Here is a 23,974-nt window from a genome sequence, read left to right as displayed (position 1 = left end):
TTACCTTAAAAGGGCACATGGACAGAGTTTTGCATGAAATGCGAATGTGCTCGTGTACATGTGTAGGTGCAAATTCAGAAATAATTGCTGCCCTTTAGCAGGAATGTGTCTTGCTTGTAGTGGGAAAAACTATGACAGATCGTACTGTCTGGGAATAGGCTGCCTGCTGCACTGAGTGAAGAAGCTCTTTCCCACAGCAACAATGTCACTTGGCACAGGTCTGGTATGCAGCAGCTCCTTCCAATATTTCTAATTACTATGAATTATGATTTCACTGAATTGTATCCATTGTTTTGATGTATTTGTTGTTATTGTTTACTTTATTCATACTGTATTTGATATTATAGTGTTTACATTCCCACCTCCTAATGCTGTTGTGAATATGTGGAGCCCTGTGGAACGCCCTCCCATCAGATGTCAAGGAAAGAAATAACTACCTGACTTTTGGAAAACATCTGAAGGCAGCCCTGTTTAGGGAACTTTTTAGTGTTTGATGTCTTATCATGTTTTTAATGTTCTATTGTAAGCCACCCAGAGTGGCTGGGGAAACCCAGCCAGATGGACGGGGTCCAAACAATAAATTGATGATGATGATGAGCTGCTTTGAGCTCAACATTTGTTGTTGGAAAAGCAGAATGCAAATCAAGAATGGGAGCAGGTGTCTAAGATGCAGGAATACTCTTTCTGCTTTCCGGGGTGGTGGGTAATTTTGAGCACCACCCTGTCAAAAAATTGTGCTTTCCTTCCTTCTGGTTATCTTTAAACCAGACCAGAGGCCCTGTCCTCCTCTGACAGATCTTCAGACTAAGGCCCATCCTCTGTAAAGCAGGGCCCATGGCCAGCCTCATTAGGACCAACCAAAATGTCACTGAACAATGAGCACCAAAAATGTCTTCATCCTGTACATAACTAATACTATGGAATTCACTTTCAGAAGAGGTGGTGGTAGCTCCCACGCTAGCTTTGATAGGAGACAGATTCATGGAGGATACAGCTATTATTTATTTAGAATACAGCATTTATGTTCTGCTCCATAGCCCCAAGAGGCTCTCACTGCAGCTTACAAAAGATTTGCACACGACAATTAAATTTGAGGGTAGTATCAGGTGCAGATACTCCACCCCCACAGCATGATAATACAGTGTATGTGAAATATCAACTCCAATAGATCAATGCAAATGAGACATCTGTTATGTAATAGAAGGCAAAAGAAAACAAAAACCCAAGATTAGAAAATTCCCAAATCTGGTACAGTAACCCCTCACTTTACACACATTTGACCCGCACAATTTCAGACAAACATGGTTGAAGGTGAGCTTGTTGAAACAGCAACAAGTCAATTGGGCAACTCAAGTCTGAAGCAAGGCAGAAAGTTTAAAAGCATTTTTTGCACCAGATCCATTTGGGGTTACCAGGTGTGCAAAGAGCTTTTAAAAAAACCACACCCTATACATGATGTTGGTGATTGTACATGATCCTTGGAACCAAACCCATGTATAAAATGAGGGATTACTGTAAGTTTCATTATAGGGTAGCGCTGGTTCTACATGGTCCAGACCCACACAGCTTCAGTTACATATGAAAACACATTATGATTGGTACAACTGACAGCATCCCTATAGGACTATAGGAAGAGTTCCCAGGTTACGGAGAAAGCAGCAACTAGTTCATTGAATCTGGTTGCAAACTGGAGTTGAACTGATTTATGAGCCAGAAATCCGTTTTGAAAGGACCAAGTCCATTTTCCTCTTGGGAGGGTCACGTCAAGAGCAGGGGAAAGTAATCTTTATTTAACACAAATTTTGAGGTCAGTTTGCTAACATTTGTGGAAGCAGCTTCTGCACTGAGGAGCCTTATAACTCCCAAACATGACTTTAATAAGAGACATTTCAGGAGACCAGCCAATAAGCACTTATCAATTATGAATTCATTTAATGGCTGGAATGGCTACATCTTGCTGGTAAGCAATCACAAAATGAAAACTACACAGCACTGGTGTGATGTGGTACAAAGTGGTCCTGCCCTGGAACCACAGAGTGCAGGTGAGTAATAAATAAACAATAATAACTGTAACCTGTTGGGTCTCATCTGCTGGCTAAATCGCAAGGCAATAATTCATTTATGGTATGTTCATTAGTATGAGATTGTGTCCTCCTTGCCTGTTAGGTTTCCATCAACAGAGTTTTCAACGGTCCCGTCTGTAAATTTTATATCGTCCTTGTTGCTGTGGATAATGAGGACTCTGCACTGGAAAATGAGGCCCCGCATGTCCTTGCAATTGTTGCTGGTAAGATGAATAGTGTAGCCCCTGGCTGGACCTAACAGAGTAATCCAATCCTTGGTGAGTGATGTCAGCTGTAGGGAGGTACTGAGGATGGTAAACAGACTGACCATTGTCATAACAGTCGATGAGGTTTCTGTGATTGGTATGATAGGGTTTTCTGAAAGAGAAAGCACCAAATTTCAGAGCAGAGCCAAGTGGTATTGAAGAGCCTGCACCGCAACACTCCAACCCATGCTGTAATCGGAGCCTTCTGAGTCTGCTTCATAAAACTTAGGCTATTGAGAGAGTATTGAGAGCTGAGCTGGGTGCAGTACACCAGGGCAGAGAGATTGGAGCAACACTAAAGCAGACAAGCTTTCAGCTGTAATTCTGAGTCTGGTACAGGCTGCTGCTTTATCAACCAATGCTGAGCGGAAAGAAAAGCCAGTTTGCTAGTCTTAAAGGTGCCACAAGACTGTTGCTTTTGGTTCAAAAGGCTAAGATGGCCACCCTCTGGAACCAGCTGCTGGGAGGAGCTCCTCATTGTCAGTGATCAATTTCAGATGTCTTTACCCCAGAACAAAACCATTCCTCCACACTGTCCACGAACTGCCTTAGGGAAAACTATACCTGTGCAAATAAAGTACTGTAGCTTGTAGGAAAGGAGCCAATTCATTACTCCCTGCCTACTTTATTTAGACAAAAAGCATCTACTGTTAGTGCAGCAGCTCAGTTTTCATATCTTGCAGTACTTTGCATTTCTTTAACTAGCATAGAAGATATAAAATCATGTTCAGTTGATACACTGCCATTAACAATTGAAAAGTAGACCAGACAGCAATTTAGGCAAGGTTAAGTGTATTCTGGGCATTCCAAAATTCTACAACACAAGGACAAAATCCAGCATTTCATGTAAATACATATTCCAGGAATCCCATCTTTTAGAAACAGCTTATACAAATTAAGCTGAGCTATTCCAATTTTATTTGCACGTTTTATTGTGAGGATAGAAATGTAATTTTTTGTCCTGCAGAACATGAACTGCCCTTGACTAGACAGAACATGTGTTCAGAAGTTCCCTGGAACCCCCACTTTCTTACCTATGTGGGTTTTGTCCACCCCTTCCTCTCCTTGGTGGGAAGTGCCTGTAAAAGAAAGAATGAGAAAGACTGCAAGAACGGTATGGTTCAAGTGCCCAAGCCCAAGTGCCTAAGCCTAAGGGCAAAGTTGCTTTTCGCATTCCTGCAAGGCAACCCTGGCTTTAACGCATATCACTTAGGAGCTGAAGAGATGGCTGCTCATCAAGGGTAGCCTTTGAACCATATAAATGGCAGGATTCAATCATTTCCCTCGACAGTACAGTGATGCCTCGCAAGACGAAATTAATCCGTTCCGCGAGTCTCTTCGTCTAGCGGTTTTTTCGTCTTGCGAAGCAAGCCCATTGACGGCTTAGCGCTATTAGCAGCTTAGCGGATAAGCAGCTTAGCGGCTTAGAAAAAGGGGGGGAGGAAAAAAACCCCGCAGGAACTCGCAAGACATTTTCGTCTTGCGAAGCAAGCCCATAGGAAATTCGTTTTGCGAAGCACCTCCAAAACGGAAAACCCTTTCGTCTAGCAGGTTTTCCGTCTTGCGAGGCATTTGTCTTGCGGGGCACCACTGTAGCAGGGTGTCCCTATTCTATGCATAAAGTTCCATTTTCACTTGACCATACTGGATGTCTAGAAAGCAAAAAATGAGACCTTGGTGTTTCCAGTGGGAACTGCTGCAAATGTTGCTGACTGTATGTTGCTTCAAATGCAGGATTTCCAACAGGGCCATAGTACCCTTTCATCCAACCACGTTCTGAAGCAGCCATATAATGATTCCTTTAAAAAGAGATTTTTAATGTTAGTAGTTAGGAAAAGTATTGTTTTCATAGAGGTATATTCTTATTATTTATTAAACCTCTATACCGTCCTTTATACCAAGGATCAAATATAAAATATAAAAACACAAAAATATGTATCATAGTAACAAACAAAAACAATACACCCAAACACACAGTTTAAAAGGCCATACTTTGTTTAATTAGCCAAAGGCTTGGGAGAAGAGGAATGTTTTTGCCTGGTGCCTAAATATATGTGACGAAGGCGTCAGGTGAGCCACCACAGAAAGGGTCCCATGAAGAAGGGACTCAGATGATGATTGCAGGGTCTGGGTCTATTCATATGGGGAGAGGCAGTCATTGTGGTCCTGTTTATTTATAGGTTGCTAGTTCACAGAAAATATATTGAAGCGGTTTACAACAAAAGTACATAAAATCACAGTGAAGAAATATATTGGCAAGCTGACGTCTCATTTGGCTTCCTCTTACAATGGAGTTGGTTCATATGGGGTGGGAAGAACCTTTGGAATAGCCATTAAGGTATTTCCATTGGAAATTGTGAGGCTACAAGTGGGACCTACAACACATGTAGCAGTGTGGAGTACTTGTGTTCTTATAGCCAGCAATAACATGCTTTCATTCAGGATATTCCATTCCACATCTATTCCTCACTCAGCATTCTGCCACTGAGGATGCTCAGTCTTCACTGGGCTGTTTTGAGTCATCCCCATCATACAGGTCTTTCTGCCTTCTAAATGTTTTCTGTATTTCTGCAATTCCTAGGGTTCTCCCATACATGTGAATACTTTAACTGCTTGTGTGGATAGGGTCAATTTGACTATTTTAAGCATTGGCATTTATGAAAATGACTTTACTAGTACACAGGACTATTTGTGGTGTAAAGTTATGAAAAAGCGATCTCTAAAACAGTTATGGGGAAACAAGAAATGTTTTCAAACAGGTTTCCAACTGCCCCTTTAGGGGACACAGGTGGCACTGTGCTCTAAACCACCAAGCTCTTGGGCTTGCCGATTGTAAGGTTGGCAGTTTGAATCTGCACAACGGGGTGAGCTCCTGTAGCTTTGTCCCAGCTCCTGCCAACCCAGCAGTTCGAAAGCATGCCAGTGCAAGTAGATTTATAGGTACCTCTGCTGCAGGAAGGTAAATGGTGTTTCCATGCGCTCTGGCACATGTCATGGTGTCCTGTTTCGCCAGAAGTGGTTTAGTCATGTTGGCCACATGACCTGGAAAAGCTGTCTGTGAAGAAACGCCAGCTCCCTCAGCCTAAAAGTGCAGATGAGCACTGTACCCCACAGTTGAATCTGACTGGATTTAACCCTCCATGGGTCCTTTACCTTTACCTTTTTACCATGTTTCCTTTATTTAGAAAACTAAAATCCTGCCTTTCATCGTAAAACTGCAGGGTGGATTACAGTACCTAAAAATAGCTAATGTCAAAGACAGTAAAACATCAACAATCCTCAGTGTTAGAAGGCCTTCAGATGACATTTTCAGTATGGCCTTCTGGGATTGGGAAGGTTTTTAAGGGGTGTGTCCTCCTTTCCTCTGCCCATTACAAATGTGTCCCTTTTGACTTCCTCTGCAGCACACTGTGCCTGTTCTCTTGTTCTCTCCTCTGTTATAATACCTGCCCTGTGTCTGTGGCACAAGACAAGGTAAATTGTTGGTTTGCAAAGGGATCCAAACTCAGGGCCTGTAGGGCTTTTGATCTGAGGGTCCTACAATCCCAGTAGTTTCCTGAACAAGTACTCCGATGGAAAAATTAGTGGCAGATGCTACAACAGAACCTTTTTCTGCAACTAATTCCTGCTTCTTCCAAGCAAAAGCAATATTTAAATAAAGCAAGAGGAACACAAAAATGACTTGCCTTCTGCCAGATCCTCTCCTAAGGGCTTCAATGTAGTTCTTCCTTTCTATTGAGTGCCCCCTGCACCTGTTAAACACTAAGAGAGAAAACGAGATTTACAGTGCAATTCTGTGCACATTTACTTTGAAGTAAGCTCAATCACACACAAGATTTGGTGGCAACAGTTATTTCTATAAAAAGACCTCATTCCTCCCATCAAGTCCCTTTAAGCATAAACAGCACCACATCAGGCTGTTACTTGCCAATATTCAAATACTTAAAGAGTGTTCCCACATGCACAAAGGCTATGGCTTTCAAAGCGGATTCCAGGGAGTCCAGTGATTTCCCCAATGAAACAATCAATAGTAGTTGCAATGGAGTGCTGGGTCTGTGTTCTAGGTGCATTCTAGATTTGCTCAGGGCAATGGGATTCCCAATAGACCTAGCCAGCACTCTTATGTACCCAGGAAAATGTCCCTGAATCCTCAGCAAAGGGTTGAGGTTCTGGGAGAAATGCACACCAGTTCCTTGGTAGATTACTGGATTCAGAAATGGTTTCCTGAAAGCAGGATGCCTGAGAACTACTGTATTATCGTAATTAATCCAACAATCGGAGATCCCTATACTACAGACTGGAAAATGCAGATGGGCAGATGCACTGAGAGAAATGTGGCTTGCCTGAGGCCACTTTAAAAGTTTAAAAGTTTAAAAGAGTGGCAGAGAGTCTTGGCAAAGTATATCTGGCAGGGGAAAAGGCCACGGATAAAAATGAAAATTTTGATAGATAAAAAAGAAAGAGGGGGCTTTTCTCTCCCGGATCTAAGTCTATACTACGAAGCGGCCTGCATACTTTGGTTAAAAGATTGGATAAAACTGGAGAATAGAGAAGAGATCTACTGGATTTAGAAGGCTTTAATAATTGGTACGGATGGCATTCGTACCTTTGGTATGGGAAAGTGAAGGTCCACAAGAGCTTTCTAAATCATATTTTTAGAGGACCTTTATACCAATCATGGGAAAGGAATAAAAATCTCCTTGAAAGAAAGACCCCATGGTGGATCTCACCAATTGAGGCTTTAACGGTGAAGAAAACAAACATGGAGGAAAAAAACGCCACCTATGAGGAAATGTTAAGAAAAACAGACCAAGGGCCAAGACTTAGACCTTATGAAGAGATAAAAAATCTATTCACTGGGTGGTTGCAATACCACCAGGTGAATGATTTGCTAAAAGAGGACAAGAAGAAGTTGGGTTTTGATGACAAAAATTCAAAATTCAATGTAGAAGTAATAGAAGGTAAAAACAAAACCCTATCTAGAATCTATGACATACTTTTAGAGTGGTATACAAAGGACGAGGAGGTGAAGGAGGCAATGATTAAATGGGCAATTGACTTTGGTTATAATATCGATTTTGAAAGGTGGCTGGAAGTGTGGAATTGTAATATAAAGTTTACAGCATGTATGTCTCTGAGAGAAAATGTTTGGAAGATGCTATATAGGTGGTACCACACCCCTGTGAAGTTGGCCAAAATGTATAGACTAAAAGATAAGAAATGCTGGAAATGTGGGGAGGTGGAGGGTGACCTATATCATCTATGGTGGACATGCAAAAAGGTGAAAGGCTTTTGGGAATCGGTTTACAATGAGCTTAAAAGAATATTTAAATACACTTTTCCCAAAAGACCCGAAGCCTTTTTGCTGGGAATGACGGGTAAAGATATTAAGAAAGAAGATAGAACGATATTCCTCTATGCCACCACAGCAGCGAGAATTTTATTGGCACAATATTGGAAAGTGGAAACTATCCCCAATATAAATGATTGGCAAATTAAAATGATAAATTATGCTGAGCTTGATAAATTAACAGGTAAATTAAGAGACCACGATGAACAGAAATCTCTGAAAAATTGGAGTAAATACTGGAACTATATTGGAATAAATGCTTAATGTGATTGGCGGGGTCAGAACAATACTACCAGCGTGTGAATTTAGGCCTATAGATTAAAAATCAAATACGTAATGGAAGCAGATATTCGATACTTACCAAAAGGATGGAAGGAAGTCCAGGAGGTGGTTTTTGCGTGTGTGTGTTGTTTTTTTTTGTTTTTTTTAATCGTTTACTGTTTTGTGAAACAGCCAGATTAATCTATCTTTGTATAGTTAGAGAGAGGAAAAAGTTGGCTTGTATATCTTGACGCTTTTTTTTTTTGTTATAATTTTTTCTTTTGTATCTGTTTGTATGTTTGTTATGTGTATAACCTCAATAAAAATGTATTTGGGGAAAAAAATAAAAGTTTGTGGCTGAAATGAAACCTGACTTTCCAGCTCACTTATGGCATCAGCTCTCAATCCATTTTTAATGGCATAATGCTCACGTTCCAAGTGAAACAATGAAAAAACAAAACAAAACAGGTCATATGAGAAGGGACCTATGGAAAACTTGGGAAGAGTGTATCAGTCCCTATTGGCATATCTGTTTAACTCAATGCAATATAAATTCTACATGTGTCCTTCTAGTAAAGTCTCAATGTCAAGAGGAGAGCTGTGGGTATCTACTACATAAGCCCTAGTTTAACACAGACTTATGCTGAACCGGTTTCCAACCTGAAGTTAATGAGGCAGCTTTGGGGTGTGGTGGGGGAAACAATCAAATGCCCCAACTCAACAAAAAAGTACGCGTTGCTTACATTCTATTGCCATGTTTGGATCCATTCCTTCAACATCAATTAGGTACCTTAAGAGAACAGCAAGATTTTTAGCTATAGACAAATGAGCATTCATAAGAACAGAAGTTAATGATAGAAAGTTTGAAGGCAACAGGCTGTATGTAATTTCTTTAAAAACAATAAACCTGTATTTCTCTAGAAATACTAGCATGCTAGTACCTAAGATTACTGCCCTGCACTTTGGACCAACAGATAATAGAAGGGGGAAAGGCCCAGAACTGTCTATAAGAGGCACTACCTACATACCCGAGTTGTATTAATCATCACTTCAGACTACATATCTGGGGTTTTTGTTAGATTTACACCAACTATGTTGGTCTGATCACCCAAAGAGTGTGGTATTAGAGCATGCTAAGATTTAAAACTATCTATAGATGCTAGATTTCTAGAATTCAAACTTATTTCATTAGATTTATACCTGTTGTTCCTCTTGAAAGGAAGCTCATCATAGCCAACAACATTCAAAATACTGCACATAATGGAACAGTTAAAACATCACTCAAAACAGAATGTCTTAGGAACCTACACCATGCTGTCTACTGTGTTCTATTTTAAAGTGCTGTAAAAGCTATGAGTTGTAGTCAATTATCTTTTACTAGAGTACACCCAATGAAATTAATAAGCCCAAGTTAGCCATGACCATTAATTTCAGGGAACTAGGCAGAGGGCCTTCTTCGTGGTGGTGCCTGCCGTGTGGAACGCCCTCCCATCAGATGTCAAGGCAATAAGCTACTATCTCACTTTTAAAAGACATCTGAAGGCATCCCTGTTTAGGGAAGTTTTTAATTTTTAATGCTGTATTGTGCTTTTAATATCTGGTTGGAAGCCACCCAGAGTGGCTGGGGAGGCCCAGCCAGATGGGCGGGGTATAAATATATTACTATTATTATTATTATTATTATTATTATTATTATTATTATTATTATTTACTCTAAGTAAAAGTTAGTTTAATCCCATCTCATAATTATTCTGAAGGAGTGTATTAATAAAGGTTTGAATGAAGGGTATTCTGAATCTATGTTTTGGGGTCAGCTGGGAAGTCTCCATGGTCTCCATGCCGGCTTAAAAAAACCTAAAATTGAGATAAAACCTGTTGGATAACAGTGACAGCCTGGCTAAATCCACAAAATGATACTAAGAAATAAAACATCACCTCACTCTTAGAATTATAATTATGTAGGACAGTTTCTCCAACCTTTTCAAACTCAGAACATACCTTTAATTCCAAGTTGCAACTTAGGCAAATTTGATAAATATAGAATATAGGCCCTATGGCCATCTCTCCTTTTATCTCTTCTTAAAACTATTAAAACTACAGGGAAATAATCAGACTGCTGACATGACCCATTTTTAGTTAAGCTATGATCCAGCTTCACGTCACAACCCACCAGCTTAACTGACTAATGCATGGAAGACGGCCCTTGTATATAAAAATGTAAACAAATGAACACTTCAATCCAGGAGGATTTATTGAATTTACACTGAAGCAAGAACCCTTGTGGCAGATACTCAATTATTCATTTTTATAACATGTTCCAACTATCAAACTAGACTGCTGACCTGGATTTGTTTCAAGAGCAACTTACCTGCAAACAAGGTAACCAGTTCGATTCAAACCGTGTGTGCAGTGAACGCCAATAAGCTTGTCTAGGGAAATTGGAAGCATAAACTGGTTTAACAAAGGCTCAGTTGCAGAGACAACTTTATTCTTCATCAAGTTGCTTGTCAGGTACTGTCTGACCTTCGCCACAATTGTTTGGAGATAATGATATTTATGGTCAAGTGTTAGATAAAACACTAATCTCTGCAGTGCATAAACACAGTTATACACAGCAACTCTGAAAAAGCAAATTCATGTAAAGTTTTGCCATGCCTCAGAAGCTAGAAAGAGTACCCTAGTGCTTCCATTCATAAAGAGCAGGAACTTAGCTTCCAGATTGGCTGCCAAGGGTAGATTGGCATGTTTCAAGAAGAGAACAATTCCTCCTCTCTCCCCTCCTTCCTCCCTTCCCCAATATCCACCTTTAAACTGCAAGCCAGTGGGGACAGGAACATGCCTGTTTCCACCATGTACATTTTCACCATGGCATGGTTCAGCCAGCCAACCAGCTAAAGCATCTATCCAACTACCGTATTTTTCGCCCCATAGGACGTACTTTTCCCCCTCCAAAAATGAAGGGGAAATGTGTGTGCGTCCTATGGGGTGAATGCAGGCATTCGCTGAAGCCTGGAGAGCGAGAGGGGTCGGTGCGCACCAGACTTCGCGCGGCTCTCCGCAAAGTGCGGGAGCCCTGCGCTGGGCTCCCACGGCTTGCGGAGAGTTGCCTGCATGCCGAAGGCTGGGCGTGCTGCGCTCTTCGCGCAGCTCTCTGCAAGGCGTGGGAGCCCGACGCTGGGCTCCCATGGCTTGCAGAGAGTTGCCTGTTCTGGGGGCTGGGGTCGGGGGAAGCTCAGGCTTCCCCCGCCCCAGCCCCGCACCTGGGGGGGAAATAAATTTTTTCCCCTTTATTTCCCCCCCAAAAAACTAGGTGCACCTTATGGGACGGTGCGTCCTATAGGGCGAAAAATACAGTAAAATAAAAAAGACATGCCACACAATCGCTAATGGCTACCTTCATAATTGCTCTGCTGTCTTAGATAAATCCATCAAATCATGCTCACCATTATGTTGATTCTCCATCAGGAACTTTTTAACAGCACTTTTAAATTCAAACACTGTCTCATTATTTGGTACTTCATGGCCAACAGTTACAATTTTGCAGTACTGCGTCGTGCCTAGGAGCTCCTGCAAGAACATATGAAACACAAATAGTTGCAATGTACACCAAACAAACCAACCACACAGGACTATTCCCGGGTTTAAATGCAGAAATTATTTTTTAAAATCGCAGCACACTTCTCCATACTTTCAGCACTCACTTTCTTCCTAGGCAGCTCAGAATGGAATTGCATCACCCACCTAGTCTGACCATAGTCAAGCCAGCAAACCAGTTAGAAATTCTCCCTGGGTCACAAAAGGATTTTTTTTTTAATACTCCTTCTGTAGCCCTGCCCACTACCCTAAAGCAGGCGCGAAGAATCTTTTTGGCCCAGTAGGTCAGATCTTTATCATTCCCTACCTCATGGGCCAACTTTGACAGGTGGGTGATTAACCCAGATGTCGAAGTTAACCCACAGGGGTGAGGTGAGATTGTGACCAACCAGAACTGAACTTGATTCTCCTTTCTGCAGGATGTTGCGTATGACATCAGGTGTGGGATAGGCGGGTGTGGTTTTAGGCAAACAGTGCAGTAAACCAAATTTAGTCCATGGGCTGCCACACCTGCCCTAAAGCCAACCACCATCTTCTGTAGGTCAGTTACTGGATCATGCAGTGTTCTTGCAGGTCTGGAGAGCAAGATGCAAAGTCACATGATACTCCTATAGCCTACAGATTAGCTGTTCACATGACCGTATCATACAAATATAACCAAAACCAACTTGCTTTTAATAGCTTCCTAGAAAACAGCTATGGCCAGGATTGATTATAAACCCCACCCCTCTTTTCAGGCAGAAAACTCAGCCTGTTGTGATGTTGTTTGCAGAGGAATGAAAATCAGAGGAATACTTCCACTCATCTTGACAAGAAACCCCCCAGAGTGTCATATCTACTTGACATCTGAGCCCCTAAATACACACCACATTTTAAAAAGTCCACATGGCACTGCTTATAGCTACTGCATGCTGAAAAGGAACTTTAATTCATTTTTTCAAAGTTTCATTTCAGTTCTTAGCAGAACAATTTTTCAGCAAACAAGATTCTAGTGCTAACAACCAATTCCACATTGAGAAAGCTACGAAAGACAGTATCTACCCCTTTCACATAAGTTTGGGAAACTGAACTTACCTCTGGCTCATAATAGCGGGTGGTGTATGTTAAATCAATGACCAAGCCAAGTTCTTCTTTCTGTTCTGTAACCTGATTAATAAGGTCTAATGGAGAAAACCGTTCATTTGGAGCAAGTTTCCAATCAAAAGTCTGAAAAGAAAGTAGAGTATTCAACCAACAGTTATAGGTTGCTGTTAAACTCTAAGGGTAGTGTCTAACATAGTAGCACAAGGATTTCAGTTTGCACAATGAAATTTCCATAGCACAGGCAGAAATCCTTGCACAAATGGAACTACTTCACTGGATGCTGCATCTAGACCCCCTGACAAGCATCCAAAGGAGAGTACAACTGTATTTGGATAGTCTTATATTGCTTAAGTTTACTACACATAGTATTAAAGCTATTTCAGCACTCTAAGACACTCAAAATCTTACACTGAACTAAAATTACCAGAAATAATGGTAATCATAGTATCTTGTGACCTGGTGTTTTTATGTGTGTGTTTTTTGTTTTTTACAGTTTTAGGCCAGTCATAAGAACTGGGATAGATTGAGGGCACAAGGAGAAGGACACGACAGAGGACGAGAAGGGTGGATAGTGTTCTCAAAGCTACCAACATGAGTTTGACCAAACTGCGGGAGGCAGTGGAAGACAGGAGTGCCTGGCGTGCATGTGGTCACGAAAAGGCGGACACGACTAAATGACCATGGGGTCACGAAAAGGCGGACACGACTAAATGACCAAACAACAACAACAACAAGAACTGGGATGTTTATCCTTGCAGCTGGGAACTGGCAAGGCTAGATAAGCTAAATTAGAATATTACGAATAGAACCTTAGATACAATTACCCTATACACTAGTCACAGGGGTCAGCAACCTTTTTCAGCCGTGGGCCGGTCCACTGTCCCTCAGACCATGTGGTAGGCCGGACTATATATTTTTTTTTTTGGGGGGGGGGACACGATTTCCTATGCCCCACAAATAACCCAGAGATGCATTTTAAATAAAAGCACACATTCTACATGTAAAAACACCAGGCAGGCCCCACAAATAACCCAGATGCAGTTTAAATAAAAGGACACATGCTACTCATATAAAAACACAGTTATTCCTGGACCGTCCATGGGCCGGATTGAGAAGGCGATTGGGCCGCATCCGGCCCATGGGCCGTAGTTTGCCTACCCCTGCACTAGTGGTTCCTAAAGTAGCCAGTTATGCACCTGGGGTTGAAGTTATTACGTGAGGTGGAGTCAAGAGGCAAGGGGGAAGCAAGGGAGCAAAGGAGGTGTGAATAACCATCAAAATAGGCTTGCCATATTTCGAACAGTGAAAAACCGGACAGAAAAGTTGTTGAGTTCTTTTGGCAAAGGTTTTTTTTGGGGGGGGGTCAAAGTGGTTGGAGCTATTTTTATGGATAAATAGCAAAAACAGCACTGCCGACATGGGCTGCCATAAGTCTGGATTTTCCCGGACATTTTTATTGATTTCCACCCGAACACTGCTGCCGACTGCACTATTCCAGATATGTCCGGGAAAATCTGGACATATGCCAAGCTTATATCAAACTATCACTGGATCAAGTTAATCAATTTTGCTGAATTTATGAAACTAAATTGTTTTAATAGGATTGCCATATTTCGAACAGTGAAAATCCGGACAAAAAAGTTGTTGAGATATGTCCAGGGAAATCTGGACGTAGGGCCAAGCCTATATCAAACTGCTGAATTTATTAAACTAAAAAGTTTTAATTAATTTTAAATAAGTGTGCAATTAATTGCCACTGTCTTGAAATTTATTGTGTTCCTATTTTCCTTGGTGGGTCGTGCAAACCTCTGTGCTAAATATTGCTTTTTATAGGCTAGGGGGCACTGCAGATGTTTATGGAACTAAGGGAATAGTGGCCCAAAAATATCTGGGAACCACTGCTATACACCGAACTTTGCTCAGATGAAAACATGAGCTCTGGAATTTGGACTAAAGCACAATGCAAACAGACCAAGAGCAACCTTACATTTACATAACACATAGCGCCACCCCCCAAAAACTGCATGCCATACCTACCTTCTTAAGTGGAACTTTAAAAGCTATAAAGCGTGTTCCAGGTATTCTCTTTCCAAGAGGTGTGTAATTAGTCCATCTAGAAGAGAGACCTTACACTTAAAAGTGAAATGAAATGAAATTTACTGCTTCTGCATAAATATGATGGAGAAAGCAGACACAATTCAACAGGAGAAGATGTCTGTTCAGCACAGGGATTTGGGTTTTTCGGTAACATTAAAACACCATTCACACTAACAGCATCTAAACGACAGCTATACATACAAAAGCTAGATCCCAATCTATTCCACTGTAAGACAACCATAAAATACAGCCTAGGATGGGAGGAGGGATAATGCAGGCTTGACCCTCAAAAACTGGGTCAACGGAACCCCTGTGCAAAATGAGGATTGCCTGTATGCAGGTCCTGGTCTGCCCAGATGACAAGGCTCACTGGTGCGGTCCAGAGCAAAACACAGCATGCTATGTGTTTTTGTGTTTTTATACTGTCAACCGCCCTGTGATCTTCAGGTGATGGGCAGTATATAAATTTAATTAATAATAAAAATAACAACAACATACCCCTATGAAAGCAATACTTTTCCTAATTACTAACATTTTTTTTTTTTTAAGGAATCATCATTTGGCTGCTTTGGGGTGTGATTGGATGAAATGGCATTATGGCACTGTTGGAAATCCTGGATTTCAAGTACTGTGGTAGCTCGGTTTAAGAACAGTCCTGTTTACGAAAGATTCGGTATACGAACTCCGCAAAACTGGAAGTAGTGTCCCAGTTTGCAAATTTTACCTTGGTCTAAGAACAGAATCCAAATGGTGGAAGGGCACCAGCAGTGGGAGGCCTCATTAGGGAAAGCACACTTCAGAAGGTCATCGGCTCAAATCCCCGCGACGGGGTGAACTCCCATTGCTCGGTCCCTGCTCCTGCCAACCTAGCAGTTCGAAAGCACATCAAAGTGCAAGTAGATAAACAGGTAAACGGCGTTTCTGTGTGCTGCTCTGGTTCGCCAGAAGCGGCTTAGTCATGCTGGCCACATGACCCAGAAGCTGTCTGCGGACGAACGCCAGCTCCCTTGACCTATAGAGCGAGATGAGCGCGCCACCCCAGAATCGTCCGCGACTGGACCTAACGATCGGGGTACCTTTACCTTTATGGCCAAGTGACAATGGAACTTTATGGGCAGAATAGGGGCACCCTGCTACTGTTGGGATAAATGGTTGACTCCTGCCATATACAGTGGTACCTCGGGTTAAGTCCTTAATTTGTTCCGGAGGGCCGTTCTTAACCTGAAACTGTTCTTAACCTGAAGCACCACTTTAGCTAATGGGGCCTCCTGCTGCTGCTGCGCTGCCGGAGCAGGATTTCTGTTCTCATCCTGAAGCAAAGTTCTTAACCCAAGGTACTATTTCTGGAACTTGAAGCGTCTGTAACCCGAGGTACCACTGTATATGATTCATTTTTTTATATATATATACATATTTATTAAAGTTTTTTGAATACAAATGCATAAATAATAAACAACATTACTTATATCATAACATAATTTCGTCACTTCTTTGGACTCCCTCACGTCTCCCGCTCGCACTTACATCGTTACAAAAAAATTTTCCAAGCAAATTACCCACTTGTTTGCAATCTTATCTCCCCTCATTTACATAAAATCTAGCAATTCTCCAAAAAAATTTGTATTTTCCTTAATCTCACTTATCGTCAAATTCAGATCTAATTCAGTGGTGAGCAATTATTTATGATCTAGCATCCTTCTTAACATTCAACCAAATTACAATATTTTTGTAAATAAATCTTGAATTTCCTCCAGTCTTCCTCAACCCTCTCCTCTCCCAGGTCTCGGATTCTACCAGTCATCTCGGCCAGTTGCATATAGTCCATCAGCTGCATCTGCCACTCTTCCAGTGTGGGTAGATCTTGAGTTTTCCAGCTCTTAGCGATGAGTATCCTTGCTGCCGTTGTTGCATACATAAAAAATGTTCGGTCCTTCTTTAGCACCTTCTGGCCGACAATACCCAGAAGGAAGGCCTCTGGTTTCTTAGTGAAGGTATACTTAAATACCTTTTTCAACTCATTATATATCATTTCCCAGAAGGTCTTCACTTTAGGGCAGGTCCACCAGAGGTGAAAGAATGTTCCTTCATGTTCTTTACATTTCCAACATTTATTATCAGACAAATGGTATATTTTGGCATGTTTAACTGGGGTCATGTACCATCTATATATCATTTTCATTACATTTTCCTTCAGAGCATTGCATGCAGTGAAGTTCAGCCCAGTGGTCCACAACCTTTCCCAGTCCTCAAACATAATATTATACCCAATGTCCTGAGCCCACTTTATCATAACCGATTTAACCATTTCGTCTTGTGTATTCCATTTTAACAGCAAGTTATACATTCTTGATAATACCTTAGTCTTTGGTTCTAACAATTCTGTTTCCAACTTCGATTTCTCCACCTGGAACCCTACCTTTTTATCATTTTTAAAGACTTCTTTAATCTGAGCGTAATGTAACTAGTCTCGCACTTTATCCTTCATTTTCTCCAAACTCTGCAATTTCCAATTGTCCCACTGTATATGATTCAAAGGCCATACGTGATGCGGAAAACATTCCTCTACTCCCTGGCCTTTGGCTAATTAAACAATCTATGGCCTTTTATATTGTGTATTGGGGGGGGGAGTTATTGGTTTTGTTTCGTGTTATGTTCCTTGTTTTGTTATGTGTTTTTGTGTTGTAAACCACCCTGTCATCCTCGGATGAAGAGCGGTATATAACAGACATACAAGCTCCCACGAGCCTCCCACGCGAGGGGCTGACCAAGACGGAGGGAGAGGTTCTCACCCCAGCTCCAGCGCCTCACTACAACGGGGCGCTGGGAGATAGTGGAGGAAGTGCAGAAGTGCGGGTTGTCCTCCCTTTATATAGAGTCCATGACGTATAGCCACGCAAAGGCGGTGATCGCCCAAAGATTAAGGGATATTGCCAGACAGGAGGACATAGCCCATGTGAAACCTGGGTTGTTTCTGGGGGAGCAGATGCATCAGGCTGCTCCAGCTCGCTACCTGGCGGATATCCACTACGTGGAATACCGCAGACTATTTACCGCGGCTAGGCTGAATGTTCTTGACTTGGCGGTTCTGAAGGGAAGATATGGAGGAGTCCCATGTGACCAGAGATTATGCCATTGTGCGTTGGGTGAGGTAGAATCCACAGAGCACATTTTACTGAGCTGTCCCTTCTACAACGATTTAAGACAGTATCTTATAACCCCATACTTATCCCAGCTCAGTCCCCGACAAAGAGGAAAGCAGACAGCATATCTGCTAAATAAGTCTTCTGGGAAAACAACTTTGTCAGTGGCTAAATTCCTTTTCCTGGCACTCAAGTTTCGGAAACGTATAACTGAATGCCTTGATGTGGGTTATCTGGGAGAGGTTTAGTACTGTGGCCCTTATTATGTACCCCTAGGGACACAGGTGGCGCTGTGGGTTAAAGCCTCAGCGCCTAGGGCTTGCTGATCGAAAGGTCGGCAGTTCGAATCCCTGCGGCGGGGTGCGCTCCCGCTGCTCGGTCCCAGCGCCTGCCAACCTAGCAGTTCGAAAGCACCTCCGGGTGCAAGTAGATAAATAGGGACCGCTTACCAGCGGGAAGGTAAACGGCGTTTCCGTGTGCAGCTCTGGCTCTGGCTCTGGCCAGAGCAGCGATGTCACGCTGGCCACGTGACCCGGAAGTGTCTCCGGACAGCGCTGGCCCCTGGCCTCTTAAGTGAGATGGGCGCACAACCCCAGAGTCTGTCAAGACTGGCCCGTACGGGCAGGGGTACCTTTACCTTTACCTTTATGATGTTTTAGTTTATAATTCTGTATTGTGTTTTATCTCTGACTATCGGTCGAATAAAGGAAATTGATTGATTGCAACGGGGCGCGGGAGGGCCTGTCCGGGGCTCCCCGTCCACCGGGGGCGAGGCAGGTACCGCTCACCTGTCCGGGACTCCGTTCTTACTCTTCTTCCCCATGGCTCTGAGGCCCCCGAAGGTTTCGATCTCCACGCCGAGCCACCCGCTACCGGGCCGGGAAGCTGCAGTTGCTCCTACAGCACTTCCGGTTCCCACGCCCGGCACGAAAAGCAACGAGCCCCGGCGCTCGAATGACGTCATCCCCGCGCGCCGTCGAGAAGGGTGTCCCCCCTACTCCTCGACGCCCGCCTCCAGCAGCGGCCCCTGCAGGCTAGTTGGGAGAACTGCGCCTTTCCCTCTCCGCCGGGAGCATCAATGTGTGCGAATGGTGCTGGTGCGCAGGACAGAGAAGAAACGTCGCTTCCCCCCTCCCTGGTGTTATTTGGCTTCGAGAATCGCCTTCCTCTCGAACTGGGTTCATCTGGGAAGGGGGTCCCGAGTCAGGCCGAGGGAGAAAGCAGGGGGAGGAGGACTAAAGCAGCCAGCCCGCTTTCTCAGGCGGCGTTTGGAAACCATGAGGAAGGCTAGTGGAGGGAGTTGGCATGTTTAGCCTGCAAAAGAGAAGGCTGTGGGGAGAAACAGTAGCCACCTTCAAAGATCTCAAGGACTGCCACATGAGGAGGCGACCTGCTTGCTTCCTCCTGCTCTGGAGGCTCGACCTGAACCAATGGCTTCAAGTTACAAGAAAGGCGATTCCGACTAAACACCAGGAAGAACTTTCTGGCGGTAAGAGAAGGACTCCCTCCCTGGGAGCTTTTTAAGAAGAGGCTGGCTGGCCACCTGGCATGCATGCTTTAATTCCTGCACTGCAGGGGGCTGGACCCTCGGGGTTTCTTCCAACTCGACCATTCTATGATTCACGCCTTTTGCTTGTCTGCAGGGATCTCCTGCACAAAACAAGCAGCAACCGTTGCATGTAGATCCCTGGCGCCTGCAAATCTCAGTCCCTTCTTCACTAAGCGCGTTCCGGGTGCCGGGAACCGATCCGCCGGCCGGGTTTTCCTTCTCTCCCTCCCCTTCCAAAGTCACGTGGGGCTCCGGAGAGGGGAGAGCGCCGCGCATGCGCAAATGCGCCCGAGGCCTGAGGCCTGAGGCCTGCCCTGGCTGGATTCCGGCGAGAGGTTCCGGGGCTTCGGTCCGGCCTTGAGCCCCCTCGCCTTTTTTCTCTGGCCGGAGGTGGGTGAGGAATAGCTGCTCCTTCTCTGGGTCCAGAAAGAGGTTCTGATATCAAGCGCTCGTTTCAGACGGAAGCTCCAGATTTGGCGGAAGGGGGGGGCAGAAGACTTTCTGGGCGCTTTGTACATGCTCAGGGGCTCTTTTTGCTGCTGCTCTTCGCACTTGGGTGTTTCTGAGCGGCTTCAGTGGCCTTGGTCAGAGGTTGGAGAGAGCGGCGGGGTAACCCTATCATTTTTAGGTACAACCCTCTGAGGTAGGTTAGGCTGAAAGCAAATTACTGGTCCCGTATCACCCATTGAACTTCGAGAATAATGAGAGATTTTAACCCGGGTCTCCCCAGCCTTGTTGTTGTTTAGTCGTGTCCGACTCTTCGTGACCCCCTGGACCAGAGCACGCCAGGCACTCCTGTCTTCCACTGCCCCCCGCAGCTTGGTCAGACTCATGTTTGTAGCTTCGAGAACACTGTCCCACCATCTCGTCCTCTGTCGCCCCCTTCTCCTTGTGCCCTCCATCTTTCCCAACATCAGGGTCTTCTCCAGGGAGTCTTCTCTTCTCATGAGGTGGCCAAAGTACTGGCGCCTCAGCTTCACAATCTGTCCTTCCAGTGAGCGCTCAGGGCTGATTTCCTTCAGAATGGAGAGGTTTGATCTTCTTGCAGTCCATGGGACTCTCAAGAGTCTCCTCCAGCACCAGAATTCAAAAGCATCAATTCTTCGGCGATCAGCCTTCTTGATGGTCCAGCTCTCACTTCCATACATCACTACTGGGAAAACCATAGCTTTAACTATACGGACCTTTGTTGGCAAGGTGATGTCTCTACTTCTCAAGATGCTGTCTAGGCCTGTCATTGCCCTTCTCCCAAGAAGCAGGCGTCTTTTAATTTCGTGGCTGCTGTCACCATCTGCAGTGATCATGGAGCCCAAGAAAGTAAAATCTCTCACTGCCTCCATTTCTTCCCCTTCTATTTGCCAGGAGGTGATGGGACCAGTAGCCATGATCTCCCCAGCCTTAGCCTGATACATTAACCCAGTGGTTCTTAACCTGGTCTGGGCACAGGCCCCTTGGAGAATCTGGTGAAAGCCATGGACTCCCTCCCTAGAAATATGCACATAAACAGATACACACAAAGCTCTGCATGTGGTTGGGTTTTTTTTTATTATTATTGCATCAGTTTTATGATGTATTGTTTTGTGTTGATTTTTGTGCCTGATTCATAGGTCATGGAGATAATGACTCGATTGGAGTAACTGAGCAAAATGGGGGCATTGCCTCTGTATGCACATTGTTGTTTTCATTTGATGGCTGAACATGTGCTTAACACGGGTAAGAAGCAGATTATTTCACACTGTTTACTCTTTCTTTATCCTTCCCTAGCAGCAAGAATGTGGAGCCGTAAGATTTTATTGTGCCAGCACTAGTAGCAGAGACATACGACCTAGACATGTCTTACCGAGGCACTGAGCGAGACTTCCAAACCTCGGCACGGAGGATGGGGACCTCTCTGCTTTTTCAGCTGTCGGTCCATGAGAGAGAACTAGACCTGGTCTTCCTGGACCACAGCTATGCCAAGCCATGGAGCGCCCACCCCGATGCCAGCAATGCCCGTCCCACTCGTCTGCTGTTCGTCACGCCTAAGAGACACCAAGATAGCAATGCCATGTGAGTTTTACTTTTATGTGAGAGTTACTAGGGATATTTTGTGTGCAGGTATCTGTAATTGCTTTATTTGCCACCCTTCTTCTGAGGATTTGCATGTGCTTCTTTCAAACTAAGCTGAAAGGTTGAGCAGTGGTACCAACACTTATGCTGGACCAGGAGATGGGAACTTCCTGCAGGAACTCAGGAACTTCCTGCCGCCAATCAGAAGCCATGATTTGGTTTTCGAATGTTTTGGAAGTCGAACGGACTTCCAGAATGGATTCTGTTCGACTTCCAAGGTACGACTGTAGTAGAATGCCGGCTTTTGCCTGCCGAAGGGCCCAGGCACAGGGCTGGCCCATCCATGAGGTAGACTGAAGTAGCTGCCTTAGGTAGCAGAATCCATTTTTTTTTATTTTTTTTATAATAATTTTTATTAATTTTCCACACAAATAATAAAGAACAATATAAAACAGTATAACTTCAAGCTCATCGGTTCATACCCTTTTTTCTTTGACTTCCCCATACCTCCCCATCCCTGCATCCTTATTTAATAATTCTTTAGCAACCCTTAGGTCCATTGTCTTAATTCCCTTTCATAAAAAATTTCTTAAGTTTTTTATTTACTGCTGCAATTCTTTACTTCTTACCCCCTGACATCTTAACATTCCTCAATTTTGCAATTATTTTTAAGATATATTTTGAATTTCTTCCAGTCCTCTTCCACTGTCTCTTTCCCTTGGTCCCGGATTCTGCCCGTCATCTCGGCCAGTCCCATAAAGTCAATCACCTTTGTTTGCCATTCTTCCAGAGTAGGTAATTCTTGCATCTTCCAATACTTTGCCAGTAGAATTCTTGCTGCTGTAGTGGCATACATAAAGAAAATCCTATCCTTCCTTGACACCACTTGGCCCACCATGCCCAAGAGGAAAGCCTCTGGTTTCTTAGGAAAAGTCCACTTAAGGACCTTCTTAATTTCATTATAGATCATTTCCCAGAAAGCTTTAACCTTTGGGCAGGTCCACCAGAGGTGGTAGAAAGTACCTTCAGTCTCATTACATTTCCAACACTTATTACTAGGCAAATGATATATTTTTGCAAGCTTGACTGGGGTCATGTACCACCGGTAAATCATTTTCATAATATTTTCCTTTAAGGCATTACATGCAGTAAATTTAATACCGGTGGTCCATAACTGTTCCCAGTCAGCAAACATGATATCATGACCGATATCTTGTGCCCATTTAATCATAGCTGATTTCACCATTTCATCCTGTGTATTCCATTTTAACAGCAAGTTATACATTTTTGATAAGTTCTTAGTATTGGGTTCCAGCAATTCTGTTTCTAATTTTGACTTCTCTTTCTGAAATCCTATTTTCCTGTCCTGTTTGAACGTCTCATTTATCTGATGGTAGTGCAACCAATCTCGAACCATAGGCTTTAGTTTCTTATAACTCTGAAGTTTCACCCTTTCGCCATCATATTCTAAAATCTCATGATATTTTGGCCATTTAGAATCCATATTAAGCTTTTTTACTTCCCTAGCTTCCATTGGTGACACCCACCTAGGGGTTTTACTTTCCAACAAATCTTTATATCTAATCCAAACGTTATACAATGCTTTCCTTACAATATGGTTTTTAAAACTTTTATACACCTTTACCTTGTCGTACCATAAGTATGCATGCCAGCCGAAACTATTGTCATACCCTTCCAGATCCAAAATGTCAGCGTTCTCAAGAAGTAGCCAGTGTTTCAACCAGCAGAAAGCTGCTGATTCATAATAAAGTCTTAAGTCCGGCAGGGCAAACCCCCCTCTATCCTTTGCGTCAGTTAAAATCTTAAATTTAATTCTGGGCTTTTTGCCCTGCCAGACAAATTTTGATATGTCTTTCTGCCACTTCTTGAAACAGTCCATCTTGTCCACAATCTGCAACGTCTGGAATAAGAACAACATTCTAGGCAATACATTCATCTTAATAGTAGCGATTCGGCCTAACAAGGAGAGTTTCAACCTTGACCATATTTCCAGATCCTTTTTAACTTCTGACCAACATTTTTCATAATTATCCTTAAATAAGTTCACATTCTTGGATGTTAAGTTTACCCCCAGGTATTTTACCCTTTTTGTTATTTCCAAGCCTGTTTCATTCTGAAAACTCTCTCTTTCTTCCATTGTTAAATTTTTTTCCAACACTTTCGTTTTTTGTCTATTCAATTTAAAACCTGCTACTCGACCATATATTTCAATTAGTTCTAATACTCTTTTAGTACTAGTGTCTGGCTGTTGCAAGGTCAATACCAGATCATCTGCAAATGCTCTTAATTTATAATGTCTAACTCCGACCTGAACTCCTTTAACCAACTGGTCCTTTCTGATCATGTTTAACAAAACCTCCAGGACTGATATAAAAAGCAAAGGGGATATTGGGCAACCCTGTCGTGTACCTTTTTCTATAGGTATTTCTTCTGTTACCACGTTATTTACAATTAATTTGGCCTTTTGTTGAGAATATATTGCACCTATACCGTTTTCAAAA

At 43.1% G+C, this 23,974-nt stretch overlaps 2 protein-coding genes across 7 annotated transcripts in view; one reads left to right on the top strand and one right to left on the bottom strand.

Moving 5' to 3' along the window:
- Positions 1 to 978: 978 nt before the first annotated feature.
- Positions 979 to 18,840, bottom strand: DUSP11 (dual specificity phosphatase 11). Its single transcript, XM_079989398.1, has 10 exons — positions 18,643 to 18,840; positions 14,655 to 14,730; positions 12,609 to 12,740; positions 11,384 to 11,507; positions 10,309 to 10,369; positions 8,684 to 8,730; positions 5,840 to 6,091; positions 4,003 to 4,132; positions 3,364 to 3,408; positions 979 to 2,441 (listed from the first exon to the last, which is right to left on the bottom strand). Exons 1-10 carry the CDS (start codon positions 18,816 to 18,818, stop codon positions 2,186 to 2,188), a joined length of 1,299 nt encoding a protein of 432 aa, XP_079845524.1. The 5' UTR covers positions 18,819 to 18,840; the 3' UTR covers positions 979 to 2,185.
- A 137-nt stretch (positions 18,841 to 18,977) lies between these two features.
- Positions 18,978 to 23,974, top strand: part of KANSL3 (KAT8 regulatory NSL complex subunit 3) — a 37,087-nt gene continuing 32,090 nt past the window's right edge. For 3 of the 6 annotated variants that reach the window (XM_079987439.1, XM_079987435.1, XM_079987440.1), the window contains exons 1-2: positions 19,649 to 19,793; positions 21,168 to 21,452. In XM_079987439.1, coding sequence (XP_079843565.1) covers positions 21,235 to 21,452 — 218 coding nt within the window. In that variant the 5' untranslated portion in view covers positions 19,649 to 19,793; positions 21,168 to 21,234. Of the gene's footprint in view, positions 19,344 to 19,648; positions 19,798 to 21,167; positions 21,453 to 23,974 lie in introns of those variants that run through there. The other 3 variants (XM_079987437.1, XM_079987436.1, XM_079987438.1) reach the window with 3 other exon arrangements.

The sequence above is a fragment of the Podarcis cretensis genome, assembly GCF_951804945.1.
Source record: "Podarcis cretensis genome assembly, chromosome: 8".
In the NCBI taxonomy this organism is placed as follows: domain Eukaryota; kingdom Metazoa; phylum Chordata; class Lepidosauria; order Squamata; family Lacertidae; genus Podarcis; species Podarcis cretensis.
Note: the sequence above shows the minus strand (reverse complement) of the source record. Positions and strands in the feature narration are given on the sequence as shown.